The sequence below is a fragment of the Lycorma delicatula genome, chromosome 7 (genome assembly GCF_047948215.1).
Source record: "Lycorma delicatula isolate Av1 chromosome 7, ASM4794821v1, whole genome shotgun sequence".
Lineage (NCBI taxonomy): Eukaryota > Metazoa > Arthropoda > Insecta > Hemiptera > Fulgoridae > Lycorma > Lycorma delicatula.
Genome location: NC_134461.1, coordinates 49,156,222 through 49,177,854, shown reverse-complemented (window position 1 = coordinate 49,177,854; position 21,633 = coordinate 49,156,222). Strand labels below are relative to the sequence as shown.

General features: G+C 29.5%; 1 protein-coding gene across 2 annotated transcripts in view; it reads left to right on the top strand.

Annotated features, from left to right (window-relative positions):
- The window catches only part of LOC142328097 (uncharacterized), a 338,993-nt gene that overhangs the window by 282,873 nt on the left and 34,487 nt on the right, over positions 1-21,633 (top strand). For both annotated transcript variants that reach the window (XM_075371594.1, XM_075371595.1), the window contains exon 4: positions 2,569-2,741. In XM_075371594.1, coding sequence (XP_075227709.1) covers positions 2,569-2,741 — 173 coding nt within the window. The remainder of the gene's footprint in view (positions 1-2,568; positions 2,742-21,633) is intronic.

Here is a 21,633-nt window from a genome sequence, read left to right as displayed (position 1 = left end):
TAATAATAATAATAATAATAATAATAATAATAATAATAAGAATAATATAATTATTATTACAATAAAATTTCAACAAAATTCACCCCTACTTCTAAAATAAAATTTCTTTTTATTGGTTGAACATTTTTCAATGGAATTTTTGTTTACTTTCTTCCATTTAACATAGTATACATAGAAAATTCAAAAACTTCTTGGAAGATGATATTTTGGTCTACTCCCGACCAAAAAAAAAAAAAAAAAATAGTTTTTATGAAATTTTAAAACTTTTTTTGGCTTATTTAAAGGTATAAACGAAAAGTTTACAATAAAATTTCATCAGAAATTACCCCTCACTCTAAAAACAAAATTTTATTATTTTTTTTCATGTATCATTTACTCTTCCCCTACATAAGAATAAATATAATAAACACCAACCAATACCAGAAACTTATTACAACTTTGTTGTCAGCATCTTTTTATTCCTGGTCTATTTACTTTACTTTAAATTTTATGGATGTACTTCAGATCTCACCGAATCGTTTGTGAGGATATAAGGATTTGGAGATCGAGCGAATGCTGGAGGACTGGTAGGATGGGGCATCTACCTATAAACCGTCCTATAATAACACAATAAGCCTGATGGTTAAAGTAGCTATTAGGTAGGCTATTAAGTAAAGTTGGGCCTTCTACTCTCTGTTAAAGAACGGATATAAATTTCCAACTATAATAAGCAACTGATAATATAATTTCTTATAAAAATAAATTTCATTAAATAAAACGCTGAAACATAACTTTATTATCTGAAGAAAAATAAAGTTTGAAACTAAATACGAAAAACAAAAATGAAGTGAAAGAGAGCAGAATAAAAGCGAATCAATATTAAGATATATATATATATATATATATGTATGTATTAAGTCTCATAAAAATTGTAAGCGACGTGATGTGAGAAATTTTCACTTTTAAAAATTACCTAACTATTCATAGGAACAACAATAATCTTGCGCTAAAACATGGCAAAGGTGGATAAGGTGGATAAAGGTAGATAATCTCTTCTAAGTAAGAATACCCAGTTTGTGCAATCTTAATTTTTATAACTGTTTTGCTATCCCGGTAAAATTCTTGAATAAAGCTATCCATTTTACTACTTCGCTGTTTAATATTTCCGTCAGCTTATACCACTTGACACGATTGATCGTTTTTCGCTAATCAATAAATCATACTTTTTCTCTTTACAATAATTCTTATTAGCGAAATCGCATGATAAAGAAAAATATAAATTCTGAATTTGGCATAAATAGTGATTAATATATCAAACCCAAGCTTTACGCTCGGTATTTTAATGGAATTTTATCAAATATTACTTTAATACGAATAAATTTGTTTAAGAATTAGACAGTAAAAATATTAAATTCTTTTTGTAACTTATTATTAAATATTCGAAGAAATTCACGACTACCTAGGAATTGCCTTATGTTCGCATTGAGGGAAAACAGTTCGGTTCAAATTAAGCGGTTAAATAATCATGTGAATTTTCTAGTATTTAATCTCCTATTCAACAGAGAGAATGACAGGCAATTGAAAGCACTATATGTGCTTTCCAGCACTATCCCTAATTCAGCACTATGTGTGCTGGATTTGCGAAATTTGTGTGACTTTTGGGAAGCTGCTTCAGTATCAGTGACGAGCATCTTTCTATACCTTGATGAGAAGTGTAGCTACTTTCTCTTTATCTTCATGAGCTTGTTATGTTACGTGTTTGTCTTCGTCTACTGTTTAAAGTTGTTTTACATTTTTTTGTTTGTTTTTCATTAAACCTTTGTGAACTCCTGTACCTACTGTACCTATATGGTTCTTATTTTAGTGGGAGTGTTGATATATACACAGTATATGATGTACTTTATATATATATATATATATATATATATATATATACGTTTTATTGGTGTACGTTGGAAACCCCTCATCATTTACTTTTCGTAATAGATTTAATTGTTGTTCCTTTCTCGGAACCGATTGTAAATAAAAAAAATAGTAATTAAGGAAAAAAAAAACATTAAATATAGTAAAAATACATTCTATTTTCTATTAATATTAATTTATATCTATTTATTTTTTTTCTTTAAAACTTCTAGTTGATGATTTTAGAAAAATGTATTGTATAGTCGGTATAAAAAAATAGTTATATTTTCATATTTTAAAACCAAATGGAAAATAGGTCGATTTAGTGCGGGAAGAATAAATTAAGTAGACGAACACATCATCAAGAATAAGAGTAAGGATTCTTCCTGGTCAACGTTCAATCCTATCGATGCTGTGTATTTCAAAAAAACTACGACTGATTAAACTAAACTTGACTGATTAAAAAAAAAAGGCTTTTCATTTATGCAATATTTTATAATAATTTTCTTCCTTTTGAATAATATCAGAGAAAAATAAAAAGTCATGTTTGAAAAAAGAATGTAGTTAATTAGATTTATAAGAAAGTTAAAAATAGGTTTTCAAGTAAAATATCTTTAGATTAATATTAAAATATATTAAATTATTAACTATTAAATTATTACTATTATTAAATTATTTCAATTTCAGGAGACCTATGAATGGGGTTACATTGGACAGCCGTCAAAGAGATGGAGCATATGATGTTGCAGCTTCCACTAGGTTACAGGATGAAGAATTAAACACAACAGCTGTTATAGACTGTGAATTATTAATTCCTGGAACTGATTACCAAAAGCGAAAAACCATTACTTATCATCCGGGTAAATATGTTGTATTTTGTTATTATAGAACAGTAGGAAATCTATAAATGTCTAAATAGTAATAATTTGATCATGTAATTTTAGTCTTAACTGTTTTTTTAATTAAGTTACATGAAAAAATATTTTGTTGGTAATTAATAATATACTGAAATTTTTTAAAGAAAACAATTTTTAATTAAATACAATTGACCATTAATTATAGATGGATGCACATCAAAATTTGACAATTATAATTTCAGCATAAAATATTCTGTATTAGAGGAAATTCATTTTTAACAAGAAATTACTGTTGATTATTTATAGAAGCAAACATAAAAAATGCTACAGTAATTAATGCAAAATATAATCGTAAATTACTATCTGAAAATTCGTTAGTTTTTTCCAAAAATATAAATTTATTAATTTTTAGACACTACCCAAAGGAAATTATAAGTCTAAAGAATATTTTTTTCGGTAAAAATAGACATTTCTTAAAGATTATTAAATTTCATAAAAAGTAAGCTGAATCATTGGAATAGACCATATACTTATAAGTATCACATACAGTCCAGTGAATTAATTCAAGAAATATTTCATTTAGATCCATTTTAAAATATTTATACTAAAGTTTAAACTTTATTTATTAACTTTAGTTTAAATAATAAACTTTTAATAATAATATTAAAGTAAAATTTCATTATAATTCATCCTCACCACCAAAAAAGAAATCTTAGGTAAGTCTTTATTGGTTGTACATCTTTCAGCGAAATCTTTTTTTAGTTTATAAAATAAGTTTAAATAAAAGAATTAAAATAAAGTATTGTCTGTCATGAAGTCGAAACATTATCTGAAGTCGGTTTAAGTATCTTTGTTATTATTTCGATATAACTTACTGGAATAAAAGGTAATGTTTCTATACCATTATTAATAATAATTCTAAAGTAGTTTATGCATGATTATTGAGTATCGAGAAATTTCCATTTATCTTTAAAAAAGCAAAGGGAAAATTTAACAAAACTAATTTAGAAGAATAAATTTAAATTAATAATTTTCGAATATACCAAAAATTTATTAAAATTTTTTTTTTTTTAATTTTCGATATAATAAAAAGTAAAAAAACCTAACGTTTTCGGAAGAAATTTTTTACTTTATTATTATTATTGTTATTCTTTTGTAGTCTCAATTGGCTCAAAGTAAATTAAAATTATTGCTGGGGAAAAACAGGCAGAAAGAGAGAGAGGGTTTGAGTGAGTAAAAGAGAAAGAAGATGAAATGGCAATCTATTATGAAGCGTCCTCAATCCTCTTAAGTACATAATTGTTTCAGTACTTTGAAGAAGACATCAAACAAGCAGAAGGATGAGAATTTCTTCTAAGTCAGTTTCATTCGAGCGGGACCTCTTCAATTAAAATTTTATATTCAACAAGGTTTTATCTATTCGTTTTAATAATTTAAAAAATATATTTTAAATCCTACTTTTTATAATGTTATTCTTAATACTTATTATTCCGTGGAATAAGGAAAATTTAATATACCTACTTATTTTATACATTCACACACACGAGTATATACGAACACAAAGAAAATAAATTTATTTTTAATTAATCCTTGTGTATGTTAAAGCTTTTTAAGGAACTAAATTTAGTTTGAGTAATTGTTTACTCTTCTGAAGTATTTGTTAACATGTTGAATTAGCAATTGAAAATTAAATCAAACGTTACCAATTATATAACGTTGCAATTAAACAAACACAATTTATTTTACATATATCAATTACAAAATATTTTTCAGCCAGTTGCGCCGGTCAGTAAAAATTTGTTTTTCCCCTCAATTTGTTTGTTTACAATCGGTTTTGAGTAAAAAACCACAAGTAAATCGTATCACAAAAAGCGCATGATGAGAGGTTTCCAACAAACACCCTTAACAAAACGTACATATACATACAGATATAAACAACGTACATACATATATAAACACGCTCGCACTGAATAAGACCATTCAAGTAAATTAGTTCAAAAAATGTTTAACGAAAAAGAAACGAAAAAAATGAATAACATCATTAAACAATAGACAAAGACAAACAAATAGTAATATAAGGATATAATTAAGATAAATAAAAAAAGGCTAGTCTCTTCAATAGGACAGAAAGATACTCATCACCTATGTAGTATTGAACCAGCTTTAGAATCAGTCGATTTGTCAAGTCCAGCACATCTAGGCGTTTCAGGACATCCTCGCTGTTGTCTAAGAGATTAACTGCTAGAAAGTTCACGTTATTACCTAATCTCTGTCTATAAATTTGAACCGAACCAGTTAGCTTATTCGCCAATATAAGGTAATTCTTTGTAGTTGTGAATTTCTTCATTCCACGCGAACCACGGTGCCTCTACAATTGATGAAGTCAACTTATTCTAGAATCATTGTATAATCTTAATGTTACTGTTGCTCATCGTATCCATAGTTTTATGCGAAGAGGCCGGGAGGCCGAGTTATTTGAGATGCGGTTTCGAACCGGACCAGTACCGGAACGGAACGGTGATCACAATGCACCGGATCTACATTTCGTTCAGTTCCCCATCACCCGCTTGCGGAAGAGCCTGCAGAGCCACGCGATGGAAGCATGACAGCTGGAATGGGACAACACAACTAAGGGAAGATCCCTGTATAAGTTAATACGGGATCTAGGGAGATGGTATGCCTCGAGTTCGTTTTTAAGGGCAACAGGAGCCCGGGTGCTCACTAACCATGTTAATTTGAACCAATATCTGTTTAGGTTCCGCCTGGCAGCTGATGAGCTGTGCGTCTACGGGGAAGTCCAGTCAAATGAACACCTGATGTTTGACTGCTCTGCTCTCGGGGGGAGGAGGGCAGAGACCAGGCCACCCTGGAACTTATGGTCAAGGGGAAAATTGACCTCTCACAAGCGGCGAGAGCCGCATTGTCCGACCGTGTGGGAGTTCCTTGATGCGGTTGCTTTGTTTAACCGATATTAGTAGTTTACTTAAGGACAAGACTCCTACCGCACTGCTGCGGGAAGCTAACTTAGAGATATATGGCTGGCCACCAGCCAATTAAGGCTCCAAGCGCTTTAATATGGTGGACAGTTAATTGCTGGCATTCAGCGACCTAGGCGTAGCAGCGAATTGCTGCCTAGACAAAATAAATTTTATTATGGATATCGTATATATTTTTCGTAATTGACAAGGTGCGCCTACCCATTTTGGTAAATATATGACAAGTGAGCGACTTGAACACGTAAACTGGTGGTGTATGACATCCCGCGCTTAGTCCGTTCACGCTGTTAGGTAAGCTCTAGGAGTTATTTAGGACACTGGTCACTAAACTGTTTCGAGAGTCATTAGCCGTTTCTGGCACAAACATTCTATCTTATGCTTTAGGGCGACCGAATGGGGTGGTGGCGGGAGAAATGCCAAGCAAACCAACACTACAGCTTTATGCCATATGTCCAAATCTGTTTTAAAATCACTTTGTATATTAAAAATTTGTTGGGCAGCGACAAGTATGAATTCCTGCCTGAAAATCAATACAGTTTCTTATACCTTGGGTAAGAAATAAGTTAAGATGAAATATTGATTTGTACCCATGTAATTCTAAAATTATTGTTGTGATTTTCATAAAACATATACCAAGCATAAATGATAATGATAACGTATATCTTAATTAGAATAAATCAAAGTAAAGTAGATAACTTTTTCTAGTAAAAAAAAAATTAAAACTTTTGAAACTCATCAAGTCGGATTTGAAAGAAACTGAATCAAACGTCATAAACTACGGAACTTAGGAAAATCATTTCAATAGGCATAACTGTCAAAATTGTAATCTTCAATGGATGGAAACGTGCCACATAAAAATATACTCAAAGATTATGGTTTATCAGTAAAACGGTAATTACCCGTCGATTTATTTTTATTTTTCCTGTTTAAATATTTCTACCTGTTTGCGCTATAAAACTCTTAATGGGGTTTTTATATAATGTAATATTAAAAGAAAGAAGCAACATGTCCTTTCACTCAACCAAATAAATTGTCACCACGTTTAAAGCTTTGATTTTGTGGGATTTTCTAAACAGACATTTCCTAATGAATGGATTGAACTGGGAAACCTGTTCAATGGTGACCCAAATCATCAAACCTAAGACTTTCAATTTTTTTCTGTGTGAATTTTAAGGACCTCTATCTACCACACGTAATCAAAAAATAAAAAATAAAACACTAAAGAAACAACCAGAAAAGAATTACATAAAACTGCAAGAGAAATACTCAAATGTGTTTAGGAATCATTTATAAACATCTGACAAATATGTTTACAGGTTAAAGGCGTTCATATCTTGGATTTGCTACATTAAAAAAAGAAACTACTGTAATTTAGGTATCATAATTTTTAAAATAAGATTATTTCTTTGTCTTATTTTTGCTTTAACAGAATTTATTTTCTATTGATTTTCTATATTCCTATACTGCTTAAATTTTAATACATACTGTAGTTTTTTCATGAAAATTAACATTAAATTGTTTGAAAAGTTTTTTATGTAATTATTAAAATTCTACAATTGAATTAAATTATATCGGGATTATGGACAATCAAAAAGAAGTGCTTTAATGATAATTTTTTCACCAAAAAAAAAAAATTAAAAAATTGTGGTAGCGCCTAGTCTTTTCATCCCATGAGTCCCAGGTTCGAGTCTCAGGCATGGTAATTTTCCATATCCTACAAAATTCTGTTTAAGTATTTCCACGCACAAACTTCCTCTGTAAGCTTGTGTGATATTTTAATTCATCAAGCAAAAATAAGATAGTATATATACAATATATATATATATAAAAATGTATAAACCGTTTTTTGTGAGTAAAAGAAATGCTCATGAGTGATCTACCACCTTCCTTTACTCTATGCATTCACCATATCTTGATTTAGTACATATATTTGTGTACCAATTTCTTCTTTAGAATACTAACACACAAGTGAGTGTTGGCCTATTAGACTTCTACTCCAATGAATGCCCCGATTATTTTGTATAGTTTTAAAAGTTTTTCTTAAAACCTGCTTTTGTTAAGAAATGAAAAAATTATAAACACCCTCCAAAACATATTTATAAAATTGTAGATGATAATGACAAGGTTTTTAAACTTCATTTTAAACAAAAAAAAAAAAAATATTTATGAAAATTTCTTTTAAATGCTACAAATTATACAAAAATGTGATTTATATAAAACAGAAGAAGTAATAAAATGTTTATTTATTTATTTTTTAATAACTGGGAAAATCTAATTAAATGTTCCAAAAATTTAACAGTAAAATGTTATATTACATAAAAAATATAGCTTTTTAGAAGTAATCACATCTGGATATTATCTTTTAATTCAGTGCTGTTTGGTTCCTTTATTATAATGCAGTTCATAAATATTAATTTACGGTTTACAATTATCTTATTTTATTCAATACAGCAGCCTATTAATGACTGCATAAAAACTAAACTTATTCCTTTTTTTTTCACAATGACGTGCATACTGAAATTTTAAGGTTATTATGAAAAACTATATGAATACGAACATATATATATATATATATATATATATATAGGCCTACAACGCCTATATATATATATATATACGCGTATATATATAATTGGAGTTGTTGGAAATATCATGAATACGAGATAACCGAGAGATATAGTAGTAACAAAAAAAGGGGAAAAAATACGAAAAAAAAACAGAGGTGAAACGGTGGACAAGTGAGTTAACTAGGAGATTATATAAGGGGATGGTCCAGCGGTGATCCCATGAGATGCGTGATCAGCATGAGAATTCCACCGTTACCAACTAAAACTAACACATATAAACACACACGTATAAACGTATATATATATATGTATATATATATATATATATATATATACACCATATTCTCTCTCACTCTCTCTTTTCCTTTAAATCCTATTTCTGTCTTTTTTGTTCGTATATACATATATATATATATATCCTGTCTCATTTTACTCCTGACTAAATTTCCTCGTTCTATTTAAATGTTGACCCGCATGTAGTATATAATCTTTATATGAACTGATACCGACCTAGTTTAATCTCATCAACTTTAGATCACTCATATTTTTTCTTGCGATCGCGATAAGTATGTACCTAGATACCTAGGTTTATAGGTTTACATTAAAACGATTATGCGTACATAAATAAAAAATAAAAGTATATATCTATGATATTATAACGTAGGTTAACAATTTCGAATCGTACGGATTATCAGTCATAGTAAAAACTGTTCTGAATAGAAGTGTAATTGTGACTATAAACAATTAATCCTTTTCTAAATTTATACATGTAATTGTTTATTATGTAATTTCTAAACAATTTTATTAAACAAAAATGTAATACGTCATTAGTTAGGTAATGTTATCATATCTAACAACGTTTATGAAGATTCTTAACGATTGCAAACATCTTAAAATTTAATTCCTACTCCAAATATGAACCTGAATTAAAAAAAAAAATCCCTTTGGCATGCCGGAAGGCGGAGGTAGATTTCACCGGTGCTAAATAGGGGAAAAAAGATTTCCAGCTTAAAGTTAAGAAAAACTTCAAATTTACTCAATAAGACAATGTGGAGGGGATAAAAAAGATGTCTAGCTTAAAGTCAAGAAATACTTCAAAATTTACTCAATATGACAATGGTTGCATGTGAAAAAAGTTTCACATGTTTAGCATACGACAAGCCCATCTTACAATTTCAGAAATATTTTGGTGATCCCTTGCCGTAAGAATTGATCATATCAAAAATTGTTTCACAAAACGTTTTAGGTAATGTTTAGAGGCCTAACGATCACTTTAAACCGATTCGATACTGTGCCTATTAAGGTAGGTATGATTTTTTTTTCTTCGAAACTCCATAATTTCCATCCCCTTAGCCAATGGTTGATGATATGAAAAAATGTTACTTTTATATCTTTTAGGCTCTTACTCAAAGAATTGTAGGAACGTGAAACGAATTCGATATTTTACTTAATAGGAAAGTTATAGCGATATTTTTTTTTTCGAAAAGCTCTTCCATTTCAACTCTTGTGGTCCAATTTTCACGATTAATGAACTTGACCGAAATTTTGGGTCGTTATATTTTATGTATCAATTTAAAAGTGATTGGCACAAAATTACGGCAGTTATCGAATCCACAAGAAAGTGATATATATTTATATATAAACGTTTGAACTGATAGTGGTTTTAGGGTCTTAGAAATGTGAAACGCGAAGATACGTCGAAATTTTTTGGAAGTCCACTCATGGTACCCTTTACAATAGGTAGCATTCTTATGAAATCTACCAAAAAAAATTATAACCATATGTTTACAAATAACAGTGAAATACACGAATGATTAGGTTTATGATACAACAACGATTCAGTGCAAAATACGAACTGCGAATTAATAACCATGTTAATCAGTTAACTTTGAACTTCGTAGATATCGGGGATGGTGTGAGACGATTAAAACAGCTATATGTTCTGGATCTTAGTGACTAATGTGTGTGAAGTGTAACTTCAGTTGTAAGTGCTGTACATTACCTCTTCGATTTTTATTTTCAAATTTATTGCATTTTATTCTTTTGTTTTTCTACTCATTTTTTCATTGTTTTTCTTTCTATTTATGACTTCTTTTATTTTGCTTTCTCTTGTTCTACGATGGTGTTAAATGCTGTTTATAATTATTTAGTTTAAGTGCTGCTTACCACTGTAGTTGTTTGTATGTAATAGTAATAATAGTGTGTGTAATTTTTGAGGAACTCTTATCAAGTGAATGCAAGTATAATCCAGTTTACTCACTGTTTATATAAATGTAAATAAGCTTTGAAAAAAGTTGTTTTTAAAGGGTTTCCCAAAAGAAATTGATTTTTTAAATTTGCCGTAATTTTTTTCGTGGTAAAACCAGAGTAGAGATTTTTATATTTTGTTATCAGTAAACATTGAAATTAAATGATAAAAAAGTACTCATTTGAATAACGTGTAGAAATTGTAAAAATAACAATATAGTGAGTTTTCGAAAAAAAAAAAACATTCTTTTCGACGAGACCCATTTTCTACTTACCGGCATTGTCAATAAACAAAACTGTCAAATTTGGAGATTAGAAAGTTCAAAAAAGATCGAAGAACTTCCAAATGGATCCACGGTTCACGGTTTGGTACGGATTTTGAGCTGGGGAATTAATTGGACCTTTCTTCTTTGAAAATGAAAATGAAAATGCTGTAAACGTAAATGAAGTTCGATATCGTGAGTTGACTTCAAACTTTTTATGACCTAAAATTAATTGTATGGATGTGAAAGATATGTGGTTTCAATAGGACGGTGCAATACTTTGCCAATGATGCCATGTAGTTATTGCAAGAAAAATTTAATAGTCAAGTTATTTCGAATTGGTCGCCAAGATCATGGGACTTGACGCCGTTTGACTTTTTCTTTGGGGTTATCTTAAGGATAAAGTGAACATCAATAAAGCACAAACAACTGTGGACCTCAAAGAGAAATTCGACAAAACACTGCCGACATTTCACAGCAATTATGTCAAATTATTATGGAAAATTTTGTTAAAAGAGTGAACATGTACAGCCAAGGCCAGGGCGCTCATTTGTCAGGTCTTTTGTATTACACACTACTTCCACGTCACTACTTTCAAATAAAGCTAAAAGCTTTAAATAACAAATAAAGAATCTGTTTTATTAAAAAATTAAAATGTTAGCTTACTTTGGGACACCCCTTTTATTTATTTCATATTTTTTAAATTAAAAAGTAATTTTTTTTTTTTAAGTAACTGTGTAGCGATCGATGGTATCAATCTTGATGAGACGCTAATACCTTCAATTGTTGATCCGAGTATAAATAAAAATCTTATGTGGCACCACATAACTTCCTTGTACGGCTATTAAATTACATATACACATTTATGCAAGATGAAAACTACATAAAATTTTATTTCATTAATAACTTTTGATATATTTTCATATTTTTTTTATTATTATTTTTTATTTATTATATAATGAACATTTTTTTTACAATCAGAGGTTAATTATTATTAATAAATCAATATATTTAAATTAAAAAAAAAAAGTTAGAAAAAAGAGCTGAAGTCTGATTCAAACCGATGTGCCTTCTCTTAATAAGATCCAAATACTTCATTAATTAAAATTACATTAGGCTATAACTCTGGAAGTAATGAAAATAAGTACCACTTATGATAAGTCGTTGAAAAGCTCTCAACGAGGGCTCTGTTACTGCAATCAAGCAAAAGTCCAAAATCCATTTTTTTTGGATTTTGGGCTTTCCGGACTTTTTTGATTCAGTTCAACCATCATACGGCTAATCGTTTCTGAGTTATGCGAGATACAAGCGTACGTATAGAAGTCAAAATGTCAATCTAGTCAAAACTAGTCAAAATGGATTCACAGATAGTAAAAATGAATATTTCCGTTGAAATTTGAAAACCGAAATTTTTCGTGATCACAATGCATCCTTTACTTACTCCTTTACAAGTAAAAATATAGAAAAGATTATTTCGGTGATAATAAAAAAAAAATCCATAAAATAAGTCATGAATTATGTAGGTTACACTGACTGAAGTTGTTACCTATTTTTATTTTTGGGGAACATTTTATGAACCATTTCCAGAGTGCAGTTGAATAGTGAGAGTCCATGTTTCGATTTCAAATGGTTGCGAGAGTTTGTCTATGAATCTTGCTTTTAATTTGGTGTTTGTGAGGGTCAGTTTTATCATGTTTATTAATTTGGGATGTAGTCCAAGGTATCTTGGAATTTTCAGCAGGGATTCTCTGTGGATGCAATTGTATGCTTTCTTGAAATGTACGAAGGTTTTCATGTTGTCTGCTTCTTTTCTAACTACTCTACCTTAACCATCTATTTGATACTGAACAGATACTTGGGCGGACGATTTTCCCAGATTAAATATAAGCAAATTTGTTCTGATGTTTTGACAATTCCTAGGAATTTTCCGAGGACTCAGTGTTGGAGCCTAACCTCTACTCTGTCTTCATTGCGGATATTCCGGTTGGGGCGATACCACTATCGCACTGTTTGCCGATGAAGTTTTAATAGAGGAGACAATCAGAATCACACGACACAATTTATTTTTATTTTTTTAATTAAAATATATATAAGGGAAATAGAAAAACAACTTCACACTTTACTGAATAAAGATTGAAAACTGTTATTTGATAAGACTACATTTTTAGTGAAATAATCACAAAACAAAACACAACGAAAGTAGATTAAAATGATAAAGAGCTTTAAATAATTTTACTTTGTAAAGTAGTAGACATTTAATAAAATTCAAATTTATATTGAGTACAATTTTCAAATTGTCACACTTTTTTCAAAAGTTCTGTTAAAAACTCATTACGTTATTATTTTCAATAACATCACACCATCAAAATTGATGTTAAATTTAATTATGTTTCATTATTTTAACGTTTAAACGTTAAATTGCATGCTGTTTAATTTCAAAATTATTTTTATCAACATAAAAAGTAAATGACATAAATAAAAAAAACTTCTTTAAACCCTAACTGTAATAAATACAATGGTGTTTCTTTCTCTTGTGATAAAGTTTCCGTTATAATGCATCCTGAATGAGAAAATTAAAAAAAAAAAATTCTATGATTTACTAACTACGGAAGGAATTCTCATCAAAAGTTTCATAATAACTTTTATAAAAAAAATAATAATTTAATATTCGTACATTTAACGCAACCTTGTAAATACCACAAAATTATTTGTATATATAAAACTGATATTTTTTCTATAAATTTCATAAAACCCAACTTTTCTTTATGTTTCATTTACAAAGAAAATACAATCAATTATCTAAATTTTTACATAAAATAAGAACAGCTGAACAAATATAATAACATAAAATAAATTTAAATCAACCTTAGTAGATTTAAAAATAGTTTTTTTTTTTTAAATTAAATCTATTATAATTAAATATATTTTTGATGTTAATTTAGTAAAAATTAATACTCCAGAAACTCTCTGAGAACAAAAATAAAAGGAAAATCTTTCGTTTTTTAAATAAATTTGGATGTATTTTTATCTATAAACTATAAATTTACGTAATTAATCAATTGTTATAACCTTTTACACATATTATATATATTTAGTCAATCGGAAATTTTGGCTAGTTTTAAAGCAGGAAGAAGTTATTCCTGACCATTAGTACGGTTTCAGCGGTGGTCACTTCACCACTGAGCAGATGCACAATATAATTCGTTTTATTTCCAAATACTTAGAGAAGAAAAAAATTTTCTTTGCGCCTTTCTAGATATCCAACAAGCGTGGAATAACTTTTTTCTGCTATACAAAATATAAACTACCTTAAACATCTATTTGATATTGAACAGGTACGTTTTGACAATTCTTCAGAATTTTCTGAGGACTCAGTGTTGGAGCTTAACCTCTACTCCGTCTTGCGGATATTCCGGTTGGGGTCGACACCACTATCGGACTGTTTGCCGATGACATGGCAATCGTAACTATGGATGTTGATCCAACTCAAGCGTCAACCGTCACCTAGGTTGCAATCGGATTGGAAATTCTAGCCGGGTGGTTGGTGAAATACAAAATACAGGTCATCAAGCGATGTTGACTCATATGACATTTGTGATGACAAGAGGAGACTGCCCAAGAATTAATTTAGATGGGGATTACACCCCGCGAGCTGAGAATTTAGGAATTTTAGGTGTTTAGGGTATTCACCTATTTAGATCATTGATTGTGGAAAGTGCATATTAATGAAAAAAGGAAGCAGCTGGATATCAGATTTTAGAAGCTACTTTGGTTAATAGACAGGAAATCGTAATTATCCGTATCTAACAAGCTACTATTTTACTAACTGATCATAAAACCGATTTCGGCATACAGAATCCAATTTTGGGGTACGGCAAGTATCAACAATACAGAAACTATTCAACGTTTTAAGAATAATTTTTTCGAGATGTATAACGCAGGCGCCATAGTTCGTTCGGAACATCTAATCCCCGTACTCAGGGTAACCGTATGTTCGGGAAGAAGTCATTCTATTAGCAACCAAGAATAATATAAAAATTAATTGCCACGTAAACCATCTTGGACAACGGTCAAGAGGTTAGGCTGTTAAAGAGGCTACATGTACTAAATCTAGGAACTAGGGACTAATATTTATATTAATACTAGGAACGAGCCTTCTTACTCTTAAGTATTGCAACATATTAGTATTTGTGTTAATGTTTGTGCTTTTTTTTTTCTAGTGTGATTTATTCTTATGTTACCTTTTCTTTTATATTGTGTTTTTATCCATACTACTGGACTTTTTTTATGAATTTAACACTTAGTTGTCTTTTTTATAATGTCTAATGTCTAGTTGTATAGTTGGGTTTATGCTATTTTTGATTTACTATTAATGTTTCTTTAGAATGTATTTAGTTAAGGTGTTTCAAGGCTTATAGTGATGAAATTTACTTATGGTTTCTACGTATGACAACCAATTTTAAAAGATAATTTGAGATATAAAAACAATAAAAAAAAATTATTTATGTATTATCATAAAACAATATTTTGTATTCTCTTGACACACTTGATTTTAATAATTTACTCAATTTTTAATTATAATTTTGTTAGAAGTTCAGTAATTGTGACACGGTTTTCCAAAATCTGTCTATTGAGATTATTACGAATATAATACAAGTACGCGCACTATAGAATTTACTGTGCATTAAACATATTATTTATGCTAATGGATACCAGCCTTAAATATAATAATAAAATTATATGTAAGATAACACAGAAATGAAACGGATGCATTTCAAGCATAGGGACATCAATCAAGACATAATATAATTATTGTTTCAAAGAAATGGAAAATAGAAAAGGTGATAAGAGAATGAGAAAGAATAAAAAGTAATGATCTGATTGAATAATTATCAGTCTACGTAAGAAAGATTAGTAGGAGATTTTATCGTTCAATTTTCAACAATAACCTATCAGAACTTTCTACAAAATTATTTTTAAGGTTTCTAAATGTAAATCCCTACTTGATAACCTAATTATTAATAAACTGAACATAATATTCAGATAATAAATAATAACTGAATAATATTCAGTTGGTTGCAAATACAAACAGCAATATAACAAAATATATTATGCTAATCTTATGATTGGAAAATTAGGAAAAACTCAAGTAGAGTATAAAAAGTGTAAGGCAAGAATGTAGGGTGTAATTTTATTTTAATTTTTACGTAAAATATGTAATAAAAAAGCCAAAAAAATATAATAACTAGAGTTAAAAATCTAAAATTCTTACACTCTAAAATTTAGAGTAAAAATAGTAAACTTCAGTAATGTTACTATCCTTTTGGTTAAAACGAAGAAAAAGTTTAGATTACCGAATTAGGGTTCATTACCGAAAAAAAAAATCAATTTGAAACTAAATTAAATCACTAATACGAGTACAACTCATAGGAAAAGAAACATGACGTGAAATTAAATATTAAAATAGAAAAAATCTTAGATATAAAGAGTACAAATAATCTGATGATAATATTCCAAAGCACCACATTTTGTTATTTAAGTGGTGAAATTAAGGCGGTTATCTGGAGGAAATAAAACTGATTGGAAAAAGGCAATTTGAAAATGAAGACGTGTGAAAGACCTTACTTGCAGATAAAAACACTCCTGTTTTGCTAAATACAAATTCTAAAGAAAAGTGTTTACACGTTGTACAGAACTTCATTGAATCGAAAAATTACAAATAGTAAACATAGAAATATAATGACTTCAAATGAAATACATTTCAAATACAATGTTGGAAAAGAATTTTATCAATTAGTCGTGTTCACAAGTTATATATTGAAGAGAAATTTTAAAACGAATTTAAAGAGAAAAGTACATGGCCAAATAATAACAAAATTGTAAGATCATATTTTAAAACATCCCAGTTCAGTTAATTTGATTGTAAAGTGAGAGATTAAAATTTTTAAGAGACAGTATAAAAATTGTACAGAACCAAAACAATTATAATATGTAAATTTAATGAGGTAATTTTAGGGGCAAAGATTTAAAATATGTGCTAAGATATTTTAAAGATAGAAAAGAAAGCAGAAGTGTGTGAAACCAGTCAAATGACTACCTATCGATGCAGATGGTTAGTGTTAGTCTTCATGTTAAGAGGTTGAGAGATCAAAGTCCGGCAGATCCAATTATTTTTTAACACTAACGTCTTCTCTACACTGTCCTCAGCAGTTTGGTTATATTTAAAACAGTATTTTACGGAAAAGTGACGAAGAATTCTATGGGCAATGCCTCATTAAAGTAGATCTTCGGAGAATTACAGAATAGCATATCAATCAATCATTCAAGCCAAGTGACTTGTGATAAATAAAAACCAATTGTTACGGTTAAAAAGATGAGCTATAACAATAAAAAATGGAACAATAATTTCAGATTTAACGACAGAACTGATGATAACATTAGCATTGGTGAAAGTCATGTAATGTGTGAGTTTTTTGTTCTGTAATTTTTTACTTTGGCTTAATTACCATACAAATCACTTGGCATGAACCTAATAGACAACGGGGATGACGTTAGAAGATTGAATCGACTGCCTTTTTTTTTTATCTCAGTGTCTGTATAGTGTCTTAATCTGTCTTTAGTAACTTCGGCTATGAGTATTGTGAATTACCTGTTCAACTCTTAATTCCCAAAATTTCTAACATACACTTTTCTTTTTTCTTTACATTACTTCATCAGTTTTTCTCTGCTAATTATCATATTTTATTTTGCTTTCTATTGTTCTAGTAGTGTTGAGTGTCATTCATAATTGCCAATTTTATGTGTTTACCATGAAAGTTTTTATAATATTAGTGTTTAATTTTTGATGAGTTTCGCTGAGGGTTTCTTATCATCTGATTGGAGATGTGTTCCAGTTTACTAAAGGTTTATGCAAATGTAATTGATTGTAAATAAAAATAATTATGATTATTATGATTTATGTAAAGAATAAAAAGAAAAAAAATTATTTACTGCCAAGCTAAAAAAAATAAGTATAGATTATTATGCAACACGCATTTCATTTGTGTTGTTTATTGCATATTCTTCCTTGCTGGTAATTTAACAAATATAATTATATTAAGTTTCGTAATATTTACTTTTGAAATTGCCTAACTGGATATTAAGAAATGAGCAGAGAAAAGTTGAAAAAAAAATGAATAAAAGTAGGCACTAATAGGCTATATATCTTTTAAGAAATGTAAAACGAGAGAGAGTGAGAAAGAAATAAACTGAGACTCATTTAATATGTATCAAGAGTATTGCAAAGCAGAAAACGCTGTTTGTAAAATATATTTAAATAGAGCAGTTATTCATATTTTTGTTCTGATAACGTAAAAATTATAGCCCTATTTTGGGTTGATTACTGGAGGAAGGGAATCGCTGGAAGGCAGCTTCTTAAAACTCTTTTCTATCTTCTAACGGAATCATAAACTTTTTTGAAAAAGAAAAAAAAAATACTCTGCTTTTCATTCTTTAGAGCATGATACACTTCTTAACCAAGCCTATACTTTGTGCTACGCGTTAAAAAAATTAAAAAAAAAAAACAAAAATATTTACTTCATTTATTAAACCACTACAGTAAGTTATAAAACATAATTTCTATCAGTGACATAAATTTCACCAAACGGGAAAAAGATTTCACCTCTGGGCGGTAATATTATCCCTTATATTACTAAATAATTAAATCTATAACAATATTTTTTTAACTAAAAATAAAATAAATTGTTTAACAAAATTATTTAAAACGTTATTGACAATATTGGCTGACTATGTAATATCATCCTATAACACTTTTTGGCGTTGTAAATTAAAAATGAAATTAAAAATATTCTGCGAGTTGCAAAATAATACGAACGTTTAGATCTGTAAGAATACAGCTTAGTTTTGATACTATTTACATTTTTTCTAGCGTCCACAAATTTTAATTTTCAGTTGGTTGGTTTGATATATTTCTAATATCTTTGGATATGTTTTAAAGGAAAAAAACTCTAAAATCCCATTAAGTGTAGATATTATTGGATTTTTAAAATTACTTTTGATTATCATTGAAACTATTAATATAAGTGAATATTAAAAAAAAAAAAGGTGTTAATGTACAGGGTTATCATAAAAGAATGGTGCGGTTTCAGTATCCATAGGAAGATTGTAGGGAAATTTCTAGATGTTATATTGGTATCCCTTAAAGCTTCCAACCCAAAAGTTTGTTTATCAGCAGTTGTAACCACAACGTCAGTTCTTGTATTGTTGTTGCGGTGAGTTTAGTGAGTTACTATGTTCTCGGATAAAGACCAAGTAAAGTGTGTTTTATTGATGGCTGAATTAAAATCCGTAATTTTAGTTCAACGTGCGTTTCGACGTGAATTCGTAAGAGATCAACCAAACAAAAATAACACGTTGGTTCAAACAATACGAAGAAACTGGATCCGTTAAGAAACAGAAATCAAACGGCAGACCAAGTGTATCAGATGAAACGGTTGAACTAATTAGACAATTGCAATTAGAAGTCCTGGGAAGTCCATCCCCCGTCCAAGCGTCGAATTAGGTATTCCAAAATCAACAGTTCACAAAGTTTTACATAAAAAACTGAAATTACACGCTTATAAAATCCAGATACTGCAGGAATTGAAACTCGATGATGGTGTAAAACGTTACAATTTCGCTGTTGAAATTTTGGACAGAATAAGTGAAAACGAATCATTTTTAGACGATATAATTTTTACAGACGAAGCTACATTCCATGTGAATGGATGTGTTAACAGACACAATTCACGAATATGGGGCTCTGAAAACCCACACGAAATTATTGAGAAACAACGCGCGCGATTCGCCTGAAGTTAATGTTTAGTGTGGTGTGATGAAAAATCGTATAATAGGGCTTTTCTTCTTTGCTGAAAAAACAATTAATGTAGTTGTGTATCTTGACATGTTAACCAATTATTGCTTTCCTCAGCCGGATGAACTCGAAAACATTCATCAACTTCATTTCCAACAAGATGGTGCTCTCCCGCACTTCAATGTATTGGTCACGGACGCTTGGAACGAAAAATTTGGAGATCGATGGATAGGCCGGCAAGGACCCATACTTTGGTCTCCAATGAGTCCAGACTCCTTGGAGACATCTTGCGACATCTTGCGATTTTTTCTTGTGGGGGTACATAAAAAGCGTTGATTATACACAAAAACTTCGCGACCTAAACCACATAAAAAACAGGAATAATGAAGCAATGACAACCATTAACAAAGAAATGTTAACTAATGTTTGGAGAGAAGTCGAGTATCGTTCCGACATTTGTCGAGCGACTAAGGGCGCACATATTAAAATTTATTAATTATGTAAAAAAATGTTTGAGACGACAAATTTGAAAAATAAAAAACATAAACTGTAAGTAATTCTGTTTTAATTTAAACCATGTTCAAAACCGCACCATTCTTTTATGATAACCCCCTGTATTTTAAAGTCTTACATTTTACCAATTACATTAATTTTTGTACCTCTTATTTTATGTGTTTTGTACATGAATTTTACCAAGGGGATCCTAGAAATTGTAACATATGTATTCCAGATAACATGAAAAATAAAACAATGTATTGAAATTAATAAAAATAAAGGTATTATACGTTTAATTCCACTTTACATAATTTTGGGTAATTACAAGGTAATGAACTATTATCTGATATCATACTAGAATTCAAAGAATTGTTTTAGAAAAAATTTAAAAGGGCTGGACATTTTTTAAAAAATAAAATAAAATCTGTTTTAAAATAAACTATTTTATGTTTTATTTTTTTAAATTCACATTAATTCTGCTGAGAAAAAATAACACATATTTCTAGGATTCATTTGAGCGTGCGGTAGTAGTCCCTTTACATTGGTTTTCTACATTTGTTTCCATATTTTTATCACGATGCAGATTTATCATATTTTGTAATTTTGAACGGAAAATCATATGGACAAGTGTTTTATCTACTTACCAATCTTTTAAATTAAAAAAAAAAACTTGGAAAATAATGCACTAAAAATGACAAAAGTGAAAATTTACAATAACCTTGAAATACAAAAAATCGCTTAAAAATTATTATTTGTATATTGTTATTATTGTTATAATTGTGTTTTTGTATAATTCTATCAAAATTCTAAATAATTTTTTTATGCATGTTAATACTTCAAAATCGAGTCATGAAACGTTTGCGATGAGAAAGGACGTCTGCCTGGATGGAGTTCTCATTCCTCATTTGGACATCCTGACCCTCCGTTGGCGAAGACACTTTCCTTGTGACGATTACGTCTCCACATCATGTTCCTAGCCCTGATGGGCTTTACCGGAAGTCATCTTTTTAGACCCTCCAAACTTGATAACACAACACAGTCATCAGCTTACCCTCAGTCAGGATTCTACCGATATAAATGCCTCGGCAGACATTTCTATTACTGTATTTACACAACTTACTATCGCCTTCGTATGGCCTCTTCCACTCACCACCACCACCTACCATCTGACAGCCCTCAACTTAAAAATTAACGGATTCGCGGAAGCGCGATCCCCGCGCCATCTTCTAACACCGAAGGTTTCATTCAAAAACTTCTTATATCTAATTATCTAGGTATCGTTACCTGATTTGGTCCACATACGATACCTAAGATTTCATTTAGACCTCCATCAGACTTGACAAAATCATGTGAGAGGAAAGAAAAAAACAATTCAATATCAAACTTAGACGGTAGAACTCATAACTAATAAGGAATTCCGTGTTGTAGTTACGTAACATTTTGCTACTGCATAAGACGTTTTTAAAGCCAATATAG